Source organism: Myotis daubentonii, chromosome 5 (genome assembly GCF_963259705.1).
Source record: "Myotis daubentonii chromosome 5, mMyoDau2.1, whole genome shotgun sequence".
In the NCBI taxonomy this organism is placed as follows: domain Eukaryota; kingdom Metazoa; phylum Chordata; class Mammalia; order Chiroptera; family Vespertilionidae; genus Myotis; species Myotis daubentonii.
The window spans coordinates 20,872,855-20,896,243 of NC_081844.1; the positions used below are offsets into that span (position 1 = coordinate 20,872,855).

The window sequence follows — 23,389 nt, forward strand, 5'->3', positions numbered from 1 at the left end:
CTGAGAGGTGTTTACAGATTCTTGTGACATCTAAAAGAATTCCAATCACATCCACATCTTTGTCATGGTAATAACCACACTGTCTTTGTGCTAACTTTGCCCAGAGCCATTTGGAACAATTTACACTTGACCCTGTGTTTTGGCCTTAGCTTATGAGCTGGGGCCTGTCATTATTGTCAGCTTCACAGAGGCAGTGACTGAGGCACTGAGGCTGTTAATAGGTGGCAAGGCTGGGCTTCCAGACCCCATCCCTGACCACCATGCTCTGCAGCCTGTTCTGGAAACTTGAGCCACAGATTTTGCTAAGAGACTCCGTGACTTGTATCTAAAACAGTGGTTCTCAACCTTCTTAATGCCGTGACCCTTTAATACAGTTCCTCATGTCGTGGTGACCCCCAACCATAAAATTATTTTCGTTGCTACTTCATAGCTATGATTTTGCTACTGTTATGAATTGTAATGTAAGTATCTGATAGGCAGGATGTATTTTCATTGTTACAAATTGAACATAATTAAAGCATAGTGATTAATCACAAAAACAATATGTAATTATATATGTGTTTTCCGATGGTCTTAGGCGACCCCTGTGAAAGGGTCATTCAACCCCCAAAGGGGTCACGACCCACAGGTTGAGAACCGCTGATCTAAAAGAATAGTGACCATTGAGCCTGGGAGAGGGGAGCAGCAGCTGTGGAGAAGGCACCTCTCTGCCCTGCCACAGCCCTGGCAGCCCCACTCACTTGGAGCTAGGGTGGTCTTGGCAGAGAAATGAGTCTGGGGGTGGGCTGGGGAGGGCAGCATTGCAGATCCCCATCTTCCTTGGGTACTTCTCCTACCCACTGACCCCTTGGCCTGCTCTGTTCTTGTCTAATCCACGTGTGTCTCCTTCAGAGGCCTGAGGACAGTGATGCTCTGCCCAGAATGCGGCCTGAGACCTATTATGAGGCGACAGGGTGCTAGAGCCTAGGGTAGGGCTCAGAAGACCTGGCCCAGGAGGCAGATGTCCTGGGTCCCACTCTGACTCCTCTGAGGTGCTGTGTGACTGGCAGGCTCTGTCTTCTCTCGGTGCCTCTGTTTCCCTGTGTATAACATGGAAGTGATGGGCCCTGGCTGGTTTGGGCCAGTGGATAGAGCATTGGCCTGTGGACTGAAGGGTCCTGGGTTCGATTCCGGTCAAGGGCACATGCCTGTATTGCCAGCTCCATCCCCAGTAGGGGGCGTGCAGGAGGCAGCTGATCAGTGGTTTTCTCTCATCGATGTTTCTATCCCTCTCTGAAATCCATAAAAGTATATTATAAATAAATAAATAAACTAATTAATTAATTAATTGGAAGTGATGGCAGAGTCAGCATCTCCTACGCAGGCCGCATCAGAGTGCTGGGGTAGGAACCAGCGTGTCCAATGGAGTCAGCTGAGTGTGGAGAAGCCTTCTGGGCCCCTCTTCCCTGTGGGCTAGCCATCTGTCCCCAACCTGAGACTAATGTTTATGACTAGATACCGGAGACAGAGGAAGCTGAGTTCCTGTCCCTGTGTTTGGAGCCTGGAGGGGAGGAGCAGTGCACAGCACAGAGAAGGGCAGGCCCTTCTCCCTACTTCTCCAGTGGTGGTTGGGTCCAGCTTATCTGAGAAAGTCCCACCAATGTGTTCCTGCTTTGTTTTCTGTCCCTAGGCCTGTTCCACTGGGGGAAGAATTAAAAGTGCCCCTTGTTGTGTGTCCCCCCCCCCCCACCCCCCACCCCGCTTCACTTGAAGGAAGCACTTTATGGCTTCTTTTTGTCATACCTGAATTGCCAGCATCACTACTCTTGTGCTTTGGGGACATTATTAAGTAAAATAAAATTGACTTGAGCATAAACACTACAATACAGTGACAATTGATCTGATCACTGAGACGGCTACTACGTGACTAAATGGGCAGGAAGTGTTTATAGCATGGAGATACTAGACAAAAGGATGATTCATGCTACTCAAAAAAGTGCACAATTTAAAAGTTAAGAATTGTTTATTTCTGGAAATTTTCATTTAATATTTTCAGACTGCAGTTGACCAGGGGTATCTGAAACTGTGGAAAGCGAAAAGGTAGCTATGTATCTTCTTGTTCTTTTTTTCTAGTTATTTTCTGTTTCAGTAAAAGTGGTCCTCCACACCCATAGAAAGTGATTTTCTCCCTTTGGGATGCCCGTCGTGTGAGATGAGCTGGCCTATCTGCGGCTCATCCAATTGTCAGTGGACGTGTGTTGTGCCCGGTGCTGTGCTGGTGCTCGAGGTCAGGGTGCACGGAGATAGTCACTGCTGCTATAGGCTTGGCCAGCAGGCATCTGCCCCATCACCTGCACTCGTTCTCAGCAGACCTGGAGGAGAGGAGAACTCGAGCCTGCCCCCAGGCCACCCAGTTAGGTGGGATGGGGCTGGGAACCTGTTAGCCTGGTGTGGTCATGCGAGTCCTATGGGAACCTGCAGGAACCGCTGGCAGGAAGGGGTGTCGGAGAGAGCTCTGGGGGCGACAGTGAGGTCTAGCCAGTCTCCAAGGAAGTAGAGGGGCTCTGGTGGACAGGGCTCCATAGCTGGAGACCCTCTATGCACAGGGGACCGGAAATGGGGGCCCAAGGGGCTGCAGGTACCAGGGAGTCTTAGAAGGGAATGGAGGGTAGTCAGCAGGGATGAGGCCAAAGAATTAGGCTGTGGGGGTGTGATGAAGAGTGCTTGGAGGTTACCTATGACCACCAGGATTATGCAGTGCCACCTGCCTACCCATCTACCTGCTATCTCTACTCAACTACCTACCTGTCATCTCTCCCTACCACCTACCTACCTACCCACTACCTGTCATCCCTAACTACTATCTCCTACCTACCTGCTTGTCATCTCTACCTACCAACCCACATATCTGTCAGTTCTACCTACTATCTACTTACCTACCTGTCATCTTGATTTACACCCACCTATCTCCTACCGACTTCCTACCCACCTGTCATCTCTACCTACCATCTTCCCACTCACCCACCCACCCACCCACCCACCCATCTTCTATGTATATGTCTTTTGTGAGGAAATGGGCTCATGTTTGGGTTTGAGACGATGGGGTGGTTTGCTGCTGATGGAGGGTCTGGGCCAGAGGTGCTAAGAGCCTCCCCTCCCCCCGCGGCAGTCTTGGCCCTGCCAACAGGTGGGGATGGGCCAGGTATTTGAGGGTGGGCTCTGACCTGAGTCACTAGGTGGGCAATGGCCCCTGGGGGCACAGTGAAGGTCTGGTATGGCTCTGACCCTTGTCTGGAGCTGCCTGTCACTGAATGAAGAGGGTGAAAGTGGGGCACATCTTAAGCATGAGCAGGAGGCCCAGTGGACCCTGGAGTCAGGAAACATGTGTGTGGCAGGGATAACCCTCCCGTGACACAAGCCCATTAAGACATGGGTTGCTCTCACCTACTCTGTGATCTTTCTGGCTTCTCCCTCACAGACCAGGGGACCCTGTCTACTGAGGGTGGAGGAAAGTGGGGGCTTGTGAGAGATCCAAGGTCCGAGTGGGGACCGAGTTTCACAGCCCAGAGGGTGGGGCCTCACCAGGCTCTCGGTACTCGAGTGCTGACTCGGTGAACGTCCGCTGCTCCATGTTAACAGTTATTTTTGCCTCTCTTTCGTGTCCTCTCTTACAGCCCCCACCTTCTGGTCCTTTCACCTCGTCCTTTGGAGGGGCAGGATTCTCCGATGACCCCTTTAAAAGTAAACAGGACACTCCCGCTCTGCCTCCGAAGAAACCTGCTCCTCCACGGCCTAAACCGCCCAGCGGTCAGTACACTTTCTTCTCTCACCGCCGCCCACCCACCCACCCACTCACTGTCACAGGACAGTGTAGGGCTGAAGGCCCCTTCGTTCACCAGCCCAGAATAGAGCTTTGCTGTGAGGTCTGCATGGGGAACAAGAGGGTCTCCCCTCTGCCCAGTTGCCTCTGTCCACTTATGGTGTGTGCCTGGAGCACTCCTCCCGCCCTGTCCTGTGGGCCAGAGTCCGTTCCAGGCCCAGATGGTCTCCCAAAGGCCCAGGGCTTAGGGCCCTCCTCGGTGCAAGGAGAGGTGCCACACAGCCCCTGGCTTACATGTGGCCAGGGCTTTGCAGTCCCTTTGGCCTCCCCAACCCACCAAGCTTTTCTCAGGTTGGCTCAGGGTGGCCCAGGGGTGGGGACAGCAGTTGATTCTGCCCCCTCGATCCAGTATCTCCACACTGGTTAAGGGCTGGGGTGGGGTGTCAGGGGTGGGAGTCTTCCTTGGCTGAGTTTGACATGAAAGGAGGCAGGATGCTCCCCCACTGCCACCCGCATCTCAGTAGATGGCTCCCAGCAAGGGGTTTCCTGCAGACCCCACCTTGCCTGGCTGTGGCTGGCGCTGCAGTTTCACTCAGCCTTGGCCCTGGTGCCCTCTGAGAATTCCGGGGCCTTTTAAGTCATGCGTGGAGTGTTTATGTGATAGTGATAGGCCCACAGGCCAGGTACCAGACTTGAAAGCAGTAGAGGGTCTCACTGCCATTTCCCATTTCCTTTACCCATCCCACCTCCTATGTTCTTGGCACCCTGGCCAGCACGTGTCTGTCATTCTCTGGTCTCCAGGCGGACTCACCCCTAGTCTCTAGACTTGGTGCTCTTCAGTCTGCCCCAAGGGCTCCTCTTTGTGTCATCATTGCAGGCCCCTGATCTGTAGTTAGAAATGGTCATTGGGCCAAGGCAGGCCAGTCTTCCTACATGAGATACACAGTAGAGACAAACAGAGGACGAGTTATTTAAAAATGCTGCCGCGCCCCTTCTGGCACCAGGGCCAGGGCTTTCTCAGGATGATGGGCGCCCCGTATGCAGAGCCATTTGCCCTCCTGCAGATGAGACATGAGAGAAAGTCTGGCCATGGGCTGGGTGGATTTATAACAGACTTTCTGTGAGCTGTGAGCAGAAACAGATGCATAAAGAGATCACTTGTATCAGCCACACATCAAAGCATTTACCATAAAACGGAGAGAATAGCAAAAACAACAGAGGAATTCCCTTCCATCTATGAGAGGCTGCGTGTACCTTAGAGGCAGTGGCTCTTAGGGGACCCTTGATGGTCTCCTGATGGAATAGCATTGAGTCTCCTCATCCCACCAGAAAGATGGGAGTTAGAGTGCGCGCACACATGCACACACACACACACACACACGTGCGCAGACACACACTTGTACACGTGTGTGCATATCACATACTGCAGTCACACATGCACATATTCAAATGCATCCATCCTCGCACACATACCTTCTCACAGTGCTTGTATGCACCTGCATTCATACTGCAGAGGTGCAACGCTCTTGTGTAAATGCATGTGCTCACACCCACAGGGCAGTGCAGCAGTTGGGCCTCAAGGAGGAGCTGCTTCCCTCACCTGCTGGGAAGAGCAGAGCTTCATTCTCAAGGATCCTTGGAGACTCTCTCCCAGCCTCCCCCCCTTCCCTGAATCAGTGCTAGCTCTGCTTTGAACTTGCCCTCACTGTCCCCTCCTTCAGGTTTCTGTCTTCGAGCCTCCCCACCCCATTTTGGCTTCTTTTTCTTTTCAGTGACTTCCTCGTAGCCGGTTTCAGAGCTCGGGCTCTTTAGAGAGCTGTCCACAGCTTGGGAGGTTTGGGCCTGTATCATGGGGTCTTAAGCTGCCTTTGTTCATGGCTTTGGGCTGTCACATCCGTGCTCTACCTTGGCCTGTAAGGTGCCCCAGATACCCTGTTCGCATCAACAGACCTTTAGGAGCACTGTTGCTTCTCCAGACCTAGGAAGACGCGCAAGCAAGTCAGGACAGGCATTGTGATGCCATTTATTTACCATAAGAGGAAAGGGAAGTGCGAGAGGACACATTGAGGTGGCAGCAGGACCAACCCTGAATTCAGTGACCTACCCCCACCCAGGCCTCCCACCTCCAAAAACAGCTGTAATGAGAACCATACCATGAGGTTCGGAATGCTCTGGAAAACTGTCAACACATGTGCAATATTTAATCTGTGACCAGCCACAACGTATCCTTGTAGACGCCTGAATGTCTCGTCTGATTCTCTTACTTAGAAGCGATGGCTGAACAGAAAAGCTGTCCACTGTATACGCTACTGGGTGGTAGGTACACATTGTGTGGTGGTTGTCATTTGGGCACTTCCAGTGGTGTTTTGCTGTGATTTCATACTAACCTCTAACACCAGCCATGGAATCTGCAAGCTGTGTGATGCATTCATACTCGACATGGGCCCAGCAGTTGACTTTTTCACGAGTTGCATTTGGGGGCAAGCATCTGGCCATTTGGGGATGCAGAGGAAGGTGTCTGCCCCATGCTGCTTCTCTGGTCGAGGGAGTTAAGGCCCAGCTGTGCACAGTGCCCTCCCTCTTCCTGCCCACACTGCATGGAGCAGGGCGCATACACCGGGAGCAGCTGGGAGCTACCTGGTTATTAGCAGGACAGGTCGGCTGATGAGTGAAGGGGGAAGTCCTGCTCCGAGCATTCATTATGGAAACACCCAGCACACCTCTTGTTCTCTTGGCTGCTTAGGATGGGAGGCAGCCAAGAGTGTTGGGTTGGTTTGGTTTTGTTTTTAAGAAAATATATAATCGAACAGGTTGAAAAGAATGTGTTTTTTGCTCTTGTCTTGACCTGGCCTTTTCCTGCTTGGAGAGGCCACATAGCCAGCATGAGGAGGTGGCCACCTTCACCTGGGAGCGCTGTGTGTCAAGGGCCTTCCTGGCATGTGGTGGAGGCGCGCTCCCAGCGTGGCTCAGTGGGGAGGAGGTAAGGTGGGCACCCTCTTTCCGGGGCCCTGTGGTCCTGGGGTCCTGCTGGTTGAGCTGTGATCCTTGGACACAGCATAGTGGACAATCTAGACTGCCCAGTCGTAGTGGTTTTCTTACACACCCAACACGCAATGTCATTCCTGCACTCACAGAAACCAAGGTGACGGAACATGCTTTTCCAAAATCTTGCCGCCCTGCACATGACAAGGGTCTGAGGTTGCCACTTTCCTACCCGGGGCTTGTTTGTCCCAGGGCCCCGAGGTTTCTAGAACCCGTCAGGTCTCTGCCTAGAGTTGTCACGTGTGAAGCCAGGGCAGGTGACTCCGATGCTGTTTCCCTTGGCTGCTGAGCTGTCTGTGCTGCTAGGACTCAGGGAGCCTGCTGGGTCAGACTGGTTTCTGGGCAGATGTTGGAGTGAGGGCCTGGGCTCACGTACTGGCCCTGCTGCCCCTGCTGCTCATCTCCCTGAGGGGCTTTGGGCAAGCGCCTTAGCCTTGCTGAGCCTTAGTTTTCCTGTCTGAGCACAGGACCAACTCTGGCCTAGCAAGTTCCCATGTGGGTAGAGTGCCTGCACAAGGCAATGGTCCATAATATGATGTGTGTGACATGCATCACCCAACCCACCCGGGTGTGAGACCAGGACACAGGATCCCCCTTCTGCAGGCTCCTTTCCCCGGAAAAGATGGGATGGGCTGTGTGCTCACAGGGTTTATAAGGGACCCTTTCTCTCACCAGGCTGCATTTTATGAGAAATCTGCAATTGAGTGAAGCCAGAGCTTGGTTAGCTGAACTACAAAGAGGCTCCAGGGGCCTCTCTGGCAAAGCTTGGCATTGCCGCTCAAATGGGACCAAATGCACATTTGGGCCTTAGTCACGCATGGTGTTTTGCATGCACTGGAAGCTGCAGTGTTCACATTCTGGGGTCATTGTTTTTTTATTTCTTTATTTTTAGCCTGATCGAGGTTTCATTGACATGCAATAAATACACGTATTTAAATGTCAGCCTGTGCTGCCACAGTGTGGGAGCTCCACCTGGGAGGTTCCCTGGGAAAGTTCTGGTGTCATACCCATGTGACTAGAGCAGCCCATGGCTGGCCATCTGCTCTCAACCCCAAATCCTCAATTCTCTCTTGACCCCAGCCAGGAAGGGCGTCCTTGGGGACCATCATGTCACCCTCTGGGGAACAGGGCTTCAGCACTGAATTCTCTGTGCCTGGAGGTCTTTTCTAGAAAGGTCTATTATAGTATTGAGTAACCAGCAGGTGTCTGTTTGGGGTCAAGAAAATTGGTTTCTTCCAGGCAGATGCAAATCAGACCCTTCGAAACCTGTCAGTTGGAGTTCGTGCACACACCTCCCCAGGTAAACAGTGTGTATTTTCTGCAACGGGCAGAGATCGAGATCAGTCAGAACTCACCGCTGAAGAGTTTCTAGGTAAAAGTTGTTGATTTGCAAAGGGAGAAACAGATTTTTTTCAAGTGCAGGAAATGGCTGTGTGGGTGTCAGTGATTGGGCCTCCCGCCCCACGGCGACAGATAGTGGGACGCTGTGCCCGGCCCCACCCTTGCCACTTCCTGCAAGTGCAGCCCTGCTTTGCGGTTCCTGCAGAGCCCGGGTAACACCAGCTAGTGTGCCTTCACCACTAACCAGCCAGTCACCTTTAACCTCTCCACAATTTAATTGTCCTTTTATTACTGCTAATGACCTTTTCACCCCCCAAAAAGCCAGTGCACACACTTATGAGGTCTTTTTGCCCCTTTTTCCCTTCCCATAATCCTTCTGATGACCACAGACAAACGAGATACCATTTAACCTGCATCCTGTGCGATTCAAAAGATTCTCAAAAAAAAGGAAAAATCATTTCCCCCTAGAACCTGAGTCCCTTCTACAAACTGTGTGTGGATTCCACACAGGTTGACTGGCTTCAGGTTCGTTCTTTTGCACAGTTTTCTGGTTGCCGCCTATCCTTGGGTTGGCTCTCCCTGTGTTCTGAGAGGCCAGGCTGGGTGAAACCATGGTGGTCGTCCTTCACCCATGTGGGTCCCGACCTCATGTTTACCACACAAGATCCACTTTTAAAATGGCTTCTCCAGTTGAGCCATGCGGTTAGCACCTCAGCCTTGAACTTAACTACTTTAATTCCGTTCCCACGATGATTTCAAAGAGATAATCAGTGGGTACATATGAAGTTCTAGAATGGGACAAGCGGTTCACCGCCAGCACGAGAAGCCTGGAAAATTTCGGCACTGCCGGCCAGCCCTCGGAGCCACGTTTCCTGCACACGGGCAGGGTCTGTGCCAGGCTGGGCGTGCCCCCTGAGAAGGAGTGCTCGAGAGCTGGCAGGACCCTGCTTGCAGAGGGAAAGTGCTTTCCTCTCGGCCTCTTACAAGTAAAATGCCTGGAGATGGGTTACCGTCTTTGGGTGAATTTCTGTTCTGCAAAGTCGGCTGAGTTCGAAAATAGAAGCATTTGCCTATCTTAGCGCACACCCACCCTCCTGCACCCAGAAGGGCGGATTGAGTGGGAGTCAAGTGACACAGTTGTCACCTGTTGTTCAGTGCGGTGCAAATGCCCAGGCTTGGGGTCTTGAAGCACAGAAATCAGGGCTCAGCTGGCTCAGCCAGCTGGGGTCCTGGAGGGTCGTGTGGTTGGGTGCAGAGAGCCTGAACTCCCATCCTGTATCTGAGCATGGGTGTGAACAGACAGGAGACACTGCCCTGCCCCTGGTGCCCTCCCCAACCACTCTGGGACCTGTGTACCTGCCACCAGCCCTTGGGTTTTTGGTTCCACCTACAGCAAGGTGAGGGGGGCCAGGAAGGTGCTTCCTGTGCTGCCCTTTTTTTTGATGGGGGTGAACATGGTTGTTCATTTCTTGTTTTTCTCACATTCAAAGCACTGAGTCAACGCCCCCCCCCCCATTGTCAACTGAAAAGCAGCACATGTATGATTGATTGGGGGCAGATAGTCATAAAAAGAATGAGCATGAGGGTCCCCCATTCTGCTATAGGCTCTCCTGACTCCTGAGCTGCCCCCACAGCAGGAGAAGGTTCTTGATGGGCTCTGCACGTGGCCCTCCAATGCACACATGCCTTCTAACCGCTTCCAGACCCACAGCATGGCACCCTGGTGATTTTCTTATATGTGGGCACGGCACCTCTCTGCCAGAGCAGAAGTGGCATTCTGGCAGCATCAGCGCTCCTCTGTAGGGAGGAACAAAGGCTGTGGCCCCTGTGGTGCAGACCCAGGGCCCGCCACCTGGCTGCTGTGTAGCCAGCGTCTCCCCAGGTCCCCAAGGCACCTGAGCCCCTGGAGGGTGTGAGCAGACCGGCAGAGTGTGTCGAAGGTGCAAATCAAAGAACAATGTGATTTTTCAAAAAGCAGAACTGTGAGACCTGCAGTCTGTATTCTTTTTGCCGTGATGACTGAAGTGGGACTCATTTGTGAATCATGTAGCTCCCCCTCCCCCCATTTTGGCTGTAGATCTGATTTTTCCTCCACCAGGTTTCTTATAAATGTCATAGTAGCCTTTCGTGGAAACCTTGAAACTTGTATTTCTCATTCTAAGAGGTATTTATCTTTGGAGGACCCAGAGTGCATGGCTGCTTTCCCCCCTTTGTCTCCTTTCTGATTCCGGTTGACCCCATGTCCACGGGGCTCCTCACCCTGTGAGATTTCCATGACCTCTGACCTCCCAGACCCCTCCCAGAGGATGGAAACACACCAGTTGTAGGGAGCCCAGTGGATAATAGTAAATATTTGTTCAGCTTTTCTCAACAATTCAGAACCAAACCTCATCCTGTTCCCTTCAATGCATTAAGCGATTTTCTTAAAATTCGGTAAATATTTTTAGTGGAAAATCTCAATGCTGTGATGGTGGGACCTCAGATTTTATCGCGGGGCTGTGCTACTTGGCACAGCTTTGATCTGCCGCTCGCCTTCTTGCATGTGCAGCAGTGAGCGCAGGGCTGTTCCTGCAGGACTCCTCACCTGCAGGACTCCCCACCTGCAGGACTCCTCACCTGCAGGACTCCTCACCTGCAGGCCAGCGAGATGGTCCTGCACATCCTGGCCTTCCACGGCCCACCATAGTGGGAGCCAGAGCAAACGTGGTGAAAAGCAGTCTTTTTCAGTAAAGTTCCCAAGCGATTTTGAACTTGAAGCGTCGTGCTCTGAACAGCCTGGTACTCTCTTTCTCCCCACTCCCCCCAATTCAACTCTGTTTTGCTGGTATGTGGGGGTGGGAAGGGAGAAGCCACAGGAATGAGGAGAGCCCCCTCCCCAGCCACAGCTCTCCTTGTGGTGTGACTCTAAGAAGCCTGGTGGTTGTGTGGGCGTCCCATGTTGTGTAGGAGAGTAACAGTTGTGTGAGGTTCCCCCGTAGGATGGAAGTCCCAGGTTGTGTAGGATGAGTGACAGTTGTGTGAGGATCCCCCGTAGGATGGAAGTCCCAGGTTGTGTAGGATGAGTGACAGTTGTGTGAGGATCCCCCGTAGGATGGAAGTCCCAGGTTGTGTAGGATGAGTGACAGTTGTGTGCTGTCCCATGTTGTGTAGTGTGAGTGATAGTTGTGTGGACGTCCCATGTTGGGATAAATGGCAGTTGTGAGAACGTCCTGTGTTGTGTAGGGTAATAGCTCAGGTGGGGTAGCTGTCCTGACCACAAACCTTTGTTTTTTATTTTTTTTATTTTGTTCTGTTGTTTTTGTATTTATCTCTCATCTGCAGAACTGCATTTTCCAACTATAGCCCTGAATTTTATAAATAGAACTCAGCAAGTGTCTGGTTGGAAAGGTTGGAATGAATACAGTCACACTTGTATATTTTTGATATTTTATTAATCAGATATGTTGAGATCCTAAATCGTCCAAAACCTATCATTCTCCTCCTAAGAATTTCGAACAAGAGAATCCGTCTTGGTTCAGACTTCTCAGTGTTCATGTGTTTTGAAGTTTGGGGGGCGGGGCAGAGTGTGTGTTGGTGTTCTGTTGTTTTTCCATGCACTGGCTCTCAGGGACCCTTCCCGGCCAGGGTTTCCTGAAAAGCATGTTGGGAAAGCAGAACTGGGAGCTTCGCTGCCAATAACTCGTTCTGGAGTCACTGCCCTGATCCTGGCTACTTGGCTGATCCCGGCCCTGGGGGCTCTCAGGTCTCGAGAAGTTAAGAAATAGGAGAATTGAAGACATTTCTACCAGGGTGGAGCCGGCCACCAAGTTTTTTTTTTTAACAGCACACACTGTGGTAAACCATCGGGTTCATATTGTTTTTGCTAAAGGCAGTCCTGTGTGCGGTTTCGGTGCACCGCTTGGGTAACTGTTGAAACTGCTGCGGTTTGAAATAAGCCCTATTTTGCCTTCTCTTCAATCTTGCGTCCTTCTCCTCTTGTTCATGAAAACTACTCTGAGTGTTGGAGAATCGCTGTGGGTGCCAAGTCAGCAGCCTGCAGCCCCCAGGGGTCTCTATTTCGTTTGACTTTGGTCATGGCCTTCTGCTACACTCGGGGGCCGGTGGTTCCCTGGGCAGAAATCTAGGAAGATGACACCAAACCGTGCGTGCCAGGCATCATCCTGGCTAGCTTTTGTGCCAATTTTTGAAAGATTTTTTGTTTCTTCTCTGAAACCTGCATCAGTCATGATCCTTTCTCGTGGTGCTTGGAACCATGAAAAGGCATAAAACTGTGCAATGAGTGCTCAGGGCCACGGAAGCAAATTAAAGTTATTCTGTCCCATTTGAGATAAGCTACACCTCAGAAAATCGGAAAACGATTAAGGAATTAGCAGAAGTGGTTATGTAAAAGCAGGAACTAGACCCAGAATGTTTTAAAAGTGTAGCTGCTAAAAATAAGTGGGGATGCAGAGAGAGAAGTTTGGGTTCAGGGCTGTCCTGGCGTGTGTCCTCCTCAGAAAGCCTCTGGTCACAAGCAGAGTGTCAGCCGAACTGGCAGCACCCCCCACTTTGCAAGTGTCATGCACAATAATAATTCAGCCTGTGCTGAAACACAAAAACAGATGACCGAGAAAAAACCGTTGTGTTTTCCCCCCCTCTGAAAACAAGAGCAGTTGATGTGCCCTGGTTTCATATGAACACAGTCATGATTTCTAAATAACAACGGTTTCGGCACCAGCCAAACCAGGCGTGAGCAATTCTTGATGTGAACGATGCTTTTCATCTCCCCATCGTCTCTGCTTGTCAGAAACCTCAGCTTCAAATCCCAGCAGGCTGGATTCTTACCACACCCCCAAAAGCAATTAAAAAAATCTACAACAAAAAAACAAACCAGGGGAGGAAGTTCTTAATTAAAAAGAAGAAAAACACAGTACCGCGATGTACTTGAACACTCGGACCCCTGGCTGGGATCGGCTTGACCTCTTTATCCTGCTTAGGCATCTGTTCTCTGTGACCAGCCAGACCTTGCAAGGAATGCCCCGAAAGTCAGGCAGCTGCCCCGGACCTGCTGCCGGGAACAGAGTCTGTGCCCTTCCCTGGGGCTCTCAGCCCGCCTCCAGCAGCTCTTGCCCTCTCCTGGGTTAGAATTCTGCTGTTTAGTCCATCATCATTTTAGTTTCTGGTAAAAAAAATTAGCCCAAGAGTGTACCAGTGAATATTGCTCTTTCTTGCAGAGGAGGGAAGCTAGAGGTCCTTTAGTCCCTTCGAGCTTCTCAGAGTGGTTCCCCCAAAGGCCTTGAGTCCCTGGCTCCCATGTATCCCTGGCTGGAACCAGGGATAGGGTGGGTTTTGTTGGCATCTATAGTGTGCTGAGCTCCACCACCCACATGGAGCTGACCCTCGGGGACCCTCAGGTGTGCTGGAGGCTAGACCAGGACAGAAGTCGGTGCCATGGGAGGTGGTCAAGGCAGTGGGGGTGGCTGCAGGGGAGGAGTGGCCAAGGGAGGTGCCAGGGGAGGTGGAGGTGTGAGAGACTAGCCGGCCTGGGCAGTGCAGGGCAGTCAGGGCAGTGGAAATGGCTGTGGAAAGGGGACCAGGGGTAGCCAGGCCAGGAGGTCAGCATTTGTTCCCTGTGTCCCCATCCCTCTGGACGCTGTCTCCCAGGGCACCCTTGCCCATGGGTGTGGTGTCCTTACACTGGCACCGTGTACACATGAGAGCCGATCTCCCTCAGCCCAGAAGTAGCTGCAGGTGCTCCAGGACACCTACACACACACCCTCCCAGTGTGCTCCGTGTGAGGACATGTGTGTCCGTGATCAAGCCTCGGATGGTGCCACCTCCTGGGCTGTCCCCAAGGCAACTCTTCAGGGCTTTGAGCCAGCCACCCCAAAGAGGACCTGCTGCATGTCCTCCCCCGGACGCTTCCCCTGCCACCCTCACACACGGCGCTACTCTCAGTGGGAAGAGGTGCAGAGGACTGGAGGAGACTAGACAGGAGCTGGACAGGAAACTGCAGACACTGGGGGAGGTACCCACCCTTATCTGAGCATCTCTGGCAGAGCAGAGCTGCAGTTGGGAGTCCTCCGTTTCCTTTTGGGGTTCAAAGGGTACCCAGCTGGCCTGGCTCTGACTTCCGGGGGCCTGGAGCATCCCTCAGTCTCACATATAGCTTGCTTACTGCCTGCCAGGCATTAGAGCTAAACATCCTCTCCATGTGAGGGGATGCAGTTTTCTTGTAAAAAGCTGTAACCAATATACTTTTAGCCTTGCAGGCTTTCCATTCTCCATCCCAAGTGGCCAGCTCTGTTGTCCTGGATGATGGACGGCATAGAAGACCGTGAACAATGGCACAGCTTATTGGCATTGGCGTGCCATTAAACTGACTTACAAAGGCAGGCGGACCACTGTGGGCAGGTCCCGCTCTCAGCTGCTGCTCAGTCACCGGGCAGACCTCCTTGCCCCGTATGCGTCTGCTGGGGCTGCCATGACCAGGCAGCTTACACCATAGACATCTATTGTTCTCAGTTCTGGAGGCTGGAAGTGTGACGTCAAGGTGTCAGCAGGATTGGTTTCTCCTGAGGCTTCTCTCGGCTCTGCCTCCTCCCTGTGTCCTCACAGGTCTACCCCTGTGTCTTCCTGATCTCTTCTTATAAGGACACCATTCAGCTTAGGGCCCATGTAATGACCTCATTTTTACTTAATTACCTCTTTCCAGGCCTCTTCAAATACAGTCACATTCTGAGGTCCTGGGATTGAGGATCGCAACATGAGTTGGTGGGGCAGGGGTGGGCACAGTTCATCCCACAGCAACCCCATTTCATGGACTCTGTTCTGTCTGTGGTTAGTAACTTGTCTTTCTTTTTTCTCTTCTTTTTTTTTTTTTCTGTCTCTTGAACTTTCCAGGTAAAAGTACACCTGTAAGCCAGCTCGGTTCTGCAGACTTTCCCGACTCCCCCGACCCATTCCAGCCGCTCGGGGCTGACAGCAGTGACCCGTTCCAAAATAAAAGGGGGTTTGGGGACCCGTTTAGTGGAAAAGATCCATTTGCTCCCTCCTCTTCAGCTAAGCCTTCTAAAGCCTCTTCCCTGGGCTTTGCAGACTTCACCTCTGTAAGTTGAGTTCTTCGCCTCCGTTCCACTCCCTCCCCTCTGCTTGCAGCTTCTTTGGGGCTATTTTTTTTTTTTTTTTTTGGCTTATGTTTCCTGGTACCTCATGCCATCAACTGTGTTATTTATTCTGTACTGCTGCTTTCTGTAAGAAAAAAATGTTTCTCAATAAAAAAAAGTGCTATGGTTTGGATACTCTGATGAGGGCACATGTCCTTCCAGCATGGTGGCCCAAGCTGGTGGCCGCCCCGTGGGTCTCTCTTTCCCTTTCCTTGTCCTGGTTGACCCTCTGTATTGTTTCTCTCGCCCGGAGGCTGTTGTGTTCATTGACTTTTGGAAACCGAGATGTTAAAGCAAGATTGCAAAAGTTACATTAGGATCTCGCTGTCCCCAAAGGGTCTCTATGCAAGAATTCTAACTGTCCCTCCTCAGCGCGTTTTGTGCAGCAAGTACGAAGTGAAGGACCCAGGCGGGTGCATGAAGGAAGAGCAGTTTGGTTTTTTAAAAACTTTTATTTCAGTTACCAGCTCTGATGAAAAGAGAAATCCAGCCTAGAACAACCACTCTGAAGCCCTTTGCCAAAAACAAACACCCCAACCCCAAGCCCTCCAAAAGCTATTGAAGCAAATTCAAGTGCCTTTTCAGAAGTCTGGCTATTTCTTGGTATGAAAAAGATTGCAGATTATAAATGCTGTCACTTTTGGTGTTTTTGGCACCGTCATCAGTATCCAAAGATCTTGTTCTCAGATTCAGAGTTCGTCTTCCCAGAATTGGTTTTACTGTCTGTTGGGCACCCACGTTTTCTTTTCTTGCTTTTTTTAAGTTTTCTTCGTTCAGATTTGCCAAGTATCTTGTTTTCTGGTTAGGTGTGACGTGCATTATTTATAGATGCTTGACTCCTAGAATATCCTTCTTAAAACAACCTCTGCTGTCCATATCCGTGCCCTGTGAACGCCCGATTCATTCCAGACCCACCTCGTGCCCAGCTATCCTGTGGCTTATTGAAGCTGCCCAGTACGCTGCTATGTTCCTGGCTCTTGGCGACCTGTGAATATTTTACAACTGCAGTTAGCTCAGTTTGTTGACAGCCTGTGCACACTGTGGATGTGTACAAATGGAGACATTGTTAATAAAAGCCAGAAACAAAACCTGCTTTATCTACGGTTTTTTGAATAGGACCACGTTTGTTTTTCAGTGGAAAAAATATTAAATGCTGATGAAAAAAATAGAGCCATTCATGCAGGACTCAGGTACTCTGTTTTGGGCAGGGCAGAGGGGTAAGTGGATTCGAATGGCAATTTGAAGAAATGACTGTTCTCTTTCTGAAACGCATAACTCTGTTTCCTGTGGACCCTGCACCCTCCCGATGGCTAGGTTTTGGAAAACATTAAAAAAAAAATACCCAAGGTTTTAAATTATCATTTGGCTCCACACTTCTGGTCATTCCAGAACACGTTTAACACGTTAACTTTGATTTTAAGACACTCCCAGTATTTAATCACCCTCGTTTCCAGGTGGGGAATCTGATTCTGCCCAGTGGCGTTTGCAGCTCTGTTTTTTGTTTAAAATCACCTTTCCCGCTTCAGATGCCCCAGGTTTTCCAGAGGAAATCTGGAAGTCAGTGCGATTCTGCCCCCTCTGATGGGATGGGTGGAGGAGAGACATTTTGTTCCCCTTGGTCATACCATGGTCCAAAAATGTTAAAACCTTCTCCCTCTGGGAAATCAGGATGTCTTTGCATGTTCATGGCGTCGGGGGTCCAGTCCCTTAGCCTGTGGTTTCAGGGTACACTGTACCTGGATTTGTGCTAACTCAAAGAAGGCCAAAGGGGTTTGTCTGGTGTATTTTAGCTCCCCAGTAAAAACTGAGGGGTCTTTCACCACCCAGCAGACTGGCAGTGTGACTTTCAGATCAGATGTTCTGAGTGCCGCCAAGACATGGTGTTACCTCTGCAAAGGTAGCTTGGTTCGTGTTAGAGTTCAGGCACCAATGTCATACATATATGTGGTCCCCCTTTGGCACCCCAGCTCTGCCACCTAGAACCCTCCAATTTACAAGTCCCAAGTTTCCATCAATGGGTGACTTGTGCTTGTTCACGGGAAACCTCTCCGAGATTTCTTTAAAAACCAGCCTTTCTGTCTCATGCGGATGTGTTTATTAGGAAGTAGTGTTTATAGGTTAGCAAGACGGCACTTTTCCGGAAGTCTGCATTGAGAGCAGAGCAAATGTCAGGGGGGGCAAGCTTTGCCTTGTGGAGTGAGTTAATGGGAGGCAGCTAGAGTGTCCCTCGGGTGCTGTGGTGGCAGTGCCGTTAGATGTCTCGGGATGCAGATGTCGGTCCCCGTGGAGGAATGGCACCTGGCCCTCAGGAATCGAGGATCAATGATAAAACCGCAGAGCGCTCTTCCCGAGTGGGCACCCTCGGGAAGGGGTCTTGGAGGGGCAGCATCCTCGTGCCCACTGTGTGGCTCGGCTCCATGATGGCACCAGAGTGATACAGAGATCAGAGCTGCCCGCTGGCATCCGGACCTGGCCATCGTGACGCCTCCAGGTCAGAGGACTGGACAATAGGCTTGTTCCGGCGTCTGCACCAGGGCCCAGGAAGGACTGTCATCTGATTGGAGACGCAGACACCCCGTCCGCCAGTTTTCTCTCGGACGTCACGGTCCACGATGCTTCTCTGGCGCACGTATACCACGTGCTTGACTCGAGTCTCCACGCTGGGGCCTGAGCTGGCCTTGAACCAGTCTCTCAGGAGGCACCTGGAACGTTCTGTCAGCCGTTTCATTTGACATGCAGACCTGCGAACAGACGGCTCTGAGACACGCGGGCTGCGTGCGTGGGGACCACGGGAACCAAGGCTTTGGTCTGGATAACCCGTGGCATCACTCGTCAGCCCCACCCCTCCCTCCGCTGGCAGGCAAGCGGGCAGGGTCCCTGTCAGTGCACCTGTCGCCTCCCTCTCCTGTCAGCAGCACCCTGGAGCCATTTCCGCCAGCATTTGTTGTTTTTTCCTTGTTTTTCTCCTGTTGAGGTGTTGGAAAATTCCCCACAGTGTTGGGGCTTATCTGTGCCCAGTGGTGGAAACACAAGGGTGGGGAACAGTTTTTCTGGGCAGTTTCTCAACGAGACAAAGACTTGACTTTTCCTCCCGGAATGGTACTTCATGCTGCCTCCCAGGCCAGGTGGGGAGAGGCCCCTGGGCTGCCCCCTCTCTTCCGCCAGGACACCTCTGCTTCAGACTAGGCTCCCTCCATCACCCTTCCCCACTCCCCTGCCGGATCCCCCCCTCTGGCCCTCTCTCACTCCCACATCGGCCATCGAACCACGAATCATTCAAAACTGCCCATTCAGTCGCCTCCCCTCGCTGGCCTGAGGAGCCGAGGGTAACTCTCAGCTCTTCTCTGGGGCCTACAGCCTGTCTCAGCCCAGCCCCTCAGCCCAGCCTCCATACCCAGAGCACAGGTGGACCCTGGAGGCCTGGATACTATCCTGTACCCAGACTTCCTGCAGCAACAGCTGACAGCCCACCCACTCCCAACCCCAGGAGAATCAGGCTGCTGAGGACTTGGGCTCTGCCGCCACCTCCCCTCCCCAGGCCGTGGTGTTGCCGTCTGTCTGGAATCCCACCTCCTGGGCTGTCACGCGGACTCTGTGTGTGTGTGAAGTAGCTGTGCATTCCTGTCACACTTCCTTTTCCCAGCGCCCTGGTGGGCCTGCTAGGGCCTCCACAGGAGCGGTGTGGAGTGGGATTCTCGGCCTGTCTGCTCCCCTGGGCGCCTGTCAGAGGGCCGGCCTGCTGCTTGATCTCTGTCACCCAGGGCTTGGCAGAGTCAGTGCTGAGAACCGAGATTCTGGCGGAGGGAGGCCAAGGCCCGAACAGACCGCAGCTCTGCTCCCGCGTCCGGGCCCACCGGGCCAGAGGAGTCTCACTGGGAGACGGAGCAGAGTTACCGGGACCTCGGGGAAGCCCGGGGAGCCAGGGGCCCACCCCGGGAGAAAAGCGGGTGAATCTGGCTCTTCTTTTCTTTCCTTAGAGCTAAGGGACCTCAAATGGTTTGAAATCATCCATCTTGGAGCTGTAACCGTTTTCTCCCTTGTTTGAAAAAAACGTTTTTTTAAAAATGGAACCTTTCGGAGAAGGACACCAGCAGTGAAAACCTTGTGGACTGAATGGCGGCGTAAATGCCAGGGCGCCGTTGTGGCGAGCCGGAGCGGGCTGGGCGGGGGAGGGGCCACCTTTCCAGACCGTTGTCGTGCACTTTTGGCCTCCAGACCTTTTTGCACATTGGAAATCAGAGATCTGTTCAAGCCAGACTCTGTAGTCCCAGCGCCTGTCGCCACTGCGTCAGCAGCCTGCCTTCGAGGCCCAGGCTTTGCAGGCTCGCCGTCCTAGCTCCTTGGGGGTCAGCTGACCTCTGCTCCGCAGCTGCTTTTAGAGACAGACGCCCCTCCGGCCCCGGGGAGGCTGAGCAGGGGCTTCCCCCAGACTCAGTCCCGGGGACCGCCGGCACTAGTGTCCCCACACCAATGCGTCGTGTCGCCTGCTTCCGTCCCTGCAGGGGCAGGTGGCTAGTTTCTCTGAGGTCCCAGGTGGCGGCTAAGGTCAGACTTGGCCCTGCTTCTCCATCACGTGACCCCTCCCAGCCTGGGTGTCAGGGCCGGGGCATGCGTGTCCCCTTCCCAGCTCCAACCAAGATACAAGCTTTTGGCTTTTTCTGGTTTTTCACCCATGCATCCCAGCATTGCGTGCGGTTCCCTGCTCCCTGCCCACCTTTGACAGGCCTTTTCTGGGTCTCCTCCCCTGTCCCTACGCACCCCAGCCCTGGCTGGTGGCTGCAGCTCCCAAGCCATGTAACCCAACCTGCGTTTTTTCTTTGCAGTTTGGCAATGAGGAGCAGCAGCTGGCGTGGGCCAAGCGGGAGAGTGAGAAGGCGGAGCAGGAGAGGCTGGCGCGGCTGCGGCGGCAGGAGCAGGAGGACCTGGAGCTGGCCATCGCGCTCAGCAAGGCTGACATGCCCGCCTAGGCAAAGGCAGCCGAGCACGTGCGCGGGGCAGGACTGCCGTGGCGGGTTGTCAACAGGAAAAGCCTCGAGTCTGTATATACACACGCTCGCACAGCGGTCCCGTCTCACCTGTGACACGTGACAGCCACTGTAGGTCAAGCACTTGCTGGTCAGAAGGCCTCAGGCTCTGGGCGGCTCGTCCCAGGCGAGGAAATGAGGCTCACCCCGCAGGGAGGCCTGGAAAGGCAGAGGCCACCGCCATCACCTCTCCACTGTGACAGCCCAGTCGGTGACAGTGCCCCGCCTGGAACGGGCAGAGGGAGCAGGCGGCGCCTCCTGGCCTGCCACACTCTGCTCATAGCTGCTCCGAGTACCAGCGCCAGGGCGCACCCACCCTGCCGCCTCCCCGGCCCAAGACAGATCCCTGGTGATGTATGCATTCGTTGTATAAAAATTAAGTTTGAATGATTAATATAAAATATTTTAATACAAAACACAAAGACTCTCTTCTTCCCTTTCATTTAAATATTAGTTTTCCTTGCAGTAACGTTCACATGTGATGTCACAGAGGCAGACCAGCCACTGTGACGTGGAGAACTAGGTTGAGTGTTTCTCTTTAAATCCTGTTTGAATAGCCTAGGACCACAGAGAAAGCCAGTTTTGGAAGTTTCATGGGTCGTCTTGTCCCCCAAGGATGCAATCGTTTGTCACCTCGCATACAGTTCACTGAGGCTTGATCCACATGAGGGACATCCTTCACACCATGAGCTCGGAAATGCAGACTGGGAGAGCTCTCCACTAGGACTAGCTGAATTCCCCCGGAACATTCCAGAAGCTTGGACATAACTGCTGGGATGACCTCAGGACTTGCTGAGGACACTGCAGACTGGGCCCTGCTTTGGTTTTAACTGTCCTCAGGCAGACAATACAACTTCTCTCCGGTGAAGATGATAAAGATGGAATCTAAGCAGCCAGAACACAGCCTTAGAACAGCCTTTATCCAGAGAAACCTCCAATCCCAAAACCATGCAAGAAAGGGGGGGAGATGCTAACGCCAGGACTAAACAGGCCCAGAATGTTCCAGGACCAGCCCTGACGGAAATCACGGGGCACACGCAGCCTAGCCCCAGCGGAGTTAGACCCCAGAAGCCCTTTTGAAAAGTTCCTTCTCGGTGCTCTGCGTGTCTGGGTCCCAGTCCTTGCTCTCTCCCCTTCCTGCTCCAGCTGGGGCAGGGCTGTTGACAACCCCCGACCCCTGCACGGTGGCTCTCAGCTGCCTGATTCCAAATGCTTTATCCAAGCCGGGCAATCATTCTGAGAGGTACAGTCGGCCCTCAGTGTCTGCGGATTCTGCATCCCCGGGTTCAACCAACAGCGGATACAAAATACTGGAGGGAAATGCTATGCTATTGCTGACGTGTACTGTGTAGCGACCTATGCGTCTGTCCCGAACACATACAGACTTTTTAAATCATTATTCTCTAAGCAATAGGACAACTATTTACATACCACTTACATTGTGTTAGGTATTATAAGTAACCTAGAGCTAATTTAAAGTATATGAGAAGATATGTAGGTTACATGCAAATACCACACCATTTTATATAAGGAACTTGGGCATCCTGGGGTTTTGGTATCTGTGTTGGCCCTGGAATCCATCCCCTGTGGATAACAAAGGCCGACTTTATTTATTTGCTTGGTTTTACACTTTAATTTTACTTTTAAACCCAGTTTTAGATTTGCAGAAAAATCACAAAGATACTACAGAGAGTTCCCATAAGGCCTCACACAATTCCCCATTTTAAACATCTTACATGTGTATGGAACATTTGTTACAGTTAAGGAGCCAATATTGAGACATTATTATTAACTAAAGCCCACGTGTTACTCAATTTCCTCAGTTTCCCGAGTGTCCTTTTTCTGTCCCAGAACCCCATGTTGCATTTAGTCACCATGTCTCCTGAGGTGCCTCTGGGCTGGGACAGTTCCTGGGACTTCCTTAGTCTTGGTGCCTTTACAGTTTTGAGGAGAAGGTCAGAGTAGTGACATGGGTCTGAGGCCTGGTGTGAGGCTTATGGGTTTCCTAATCTGCCAGGTGCCCCTAATCCTCTGGAAAAGTAAGCAGCTTCCAGAATGTGGCTGGAGGTGATTCCCAAGGCTTCCTCCTTCCGTGGAGGAGCCACCAGAACACACCTGAAAACGCAGCGCCGCGGGCCCCACCACCATGGCCCTGCAGGGACGGACCACGTCGCCTCTCTCCAAGGCGGCCCGAGCTCCCTACTTGAGCACGAGACCCACACTATTTGGCAAAAACCTCACAGTTTTCAGAGCTGTTCAACTTCTATCATTTTGTTCTAACCTCAGAGAAGCCTTGTAGGTGAGGAGGGTGGGGTGTTAGCCCATTTTCCAGATGGGAAAACCAAGGCGCAGTGTCTGCAGTTATTTGCCCAGAGCCCCCAAACCCGCCAGTGGTGGTGGCTCGGTGTTTGGCTGGTCTTAGAAAAGCTTTGTTTCTTATGTCTGCTGCTGCTTTACATTTTCAGTGTACCCAGAAAAGACACAGAAAGGCTCTTTATGTCCTATAAATGCAAGACCATACGTTGAATTGAAGACCTTGCAATGCATTGAGTTGAAGACCATGCAATGGATCGAAAGAGTTCTTACCAAGGGGAATGGGATGGCTTCAATGTTTGTGTATTTTGTGTATATTTGTTTGTTTTTGTCCATGACTTTTTCATCTGATTCTTAGAAGTTCTCAGTCCCCTCCAAAATAAGGTTATGAGCCAGTTTTAAATCTTTTTCCTTCTTCCCCAGCCACACACACACACACAGACATGCATACACACACACACACAGACATGCATACACACACATCTGCTGTGTACACAGCCTCACATCCACCAACCCATCCCCACTCCCACCGGCTCTATTCTGCCTCTTCCTTGACAGAGAACACTCACACCCTTTCCTGAAAAACAAAGTATCCAGTGTGAAAAAAATGTCTGATGAAAATCTCCAACCATAATAGCAGCAAGAAGAGCACAATAAATCCCCACAACCATCTCCCAGCATCAACTCTCATTTTGATTTTGCCACTTTCGCTTCACCAATCCCT

General features: G+C 51.9%; 1 protein-coding gene across 27 annotated transcripts in view; it reads left to right on the forward strand.

Moving 5' to 3' along the window:
- Window positions 1-20,774, forward strand: part of EPS15L1 (epidermal growth factor receptor pathway substrate 15 like 1) — a 102,054-nt gene extending 81,280 nt beyond the window's left edge. For 9 of the 27 annotated variants that reach the window (XM_059696368.1, XM_059696363.1, XM_059696372.1 and 6 more), the window contains 4 exons: window positions 3,654-3,786; window positions 6,068-6,115; window positions 15,066-15,271; window positions 20,152-20,774. In XM_059696368.1, the coding sequence (XP_059552351.1) occupies window positions 3,654-3,786; window positions 6,068-6,115; window positions 15,066-15,271; window positions 20,152-20,295 (531 nt within the window). In that variant the 3' untranslated portion in view covers window positions 20,296-20,774. Of the gene's footprint in view, window positions 1-2,035; window positions 2,080-3,653; window positions 3,787-5,571; window positions 5,601-6,067; window positions 6,116-14,426; window positions 14,992-15,065; window positions 15,272-20,151 lie in introns of those variants that run through there. The other 18 variants (XM_059696366.1, XM_059696367.1, XM_059696373.1 and 15 more) reach the window with 15 other exon arrangements.
- The last annotated feature ends 2,615 nt before the right edge of the window (window positions 20,775-23,389 follow it).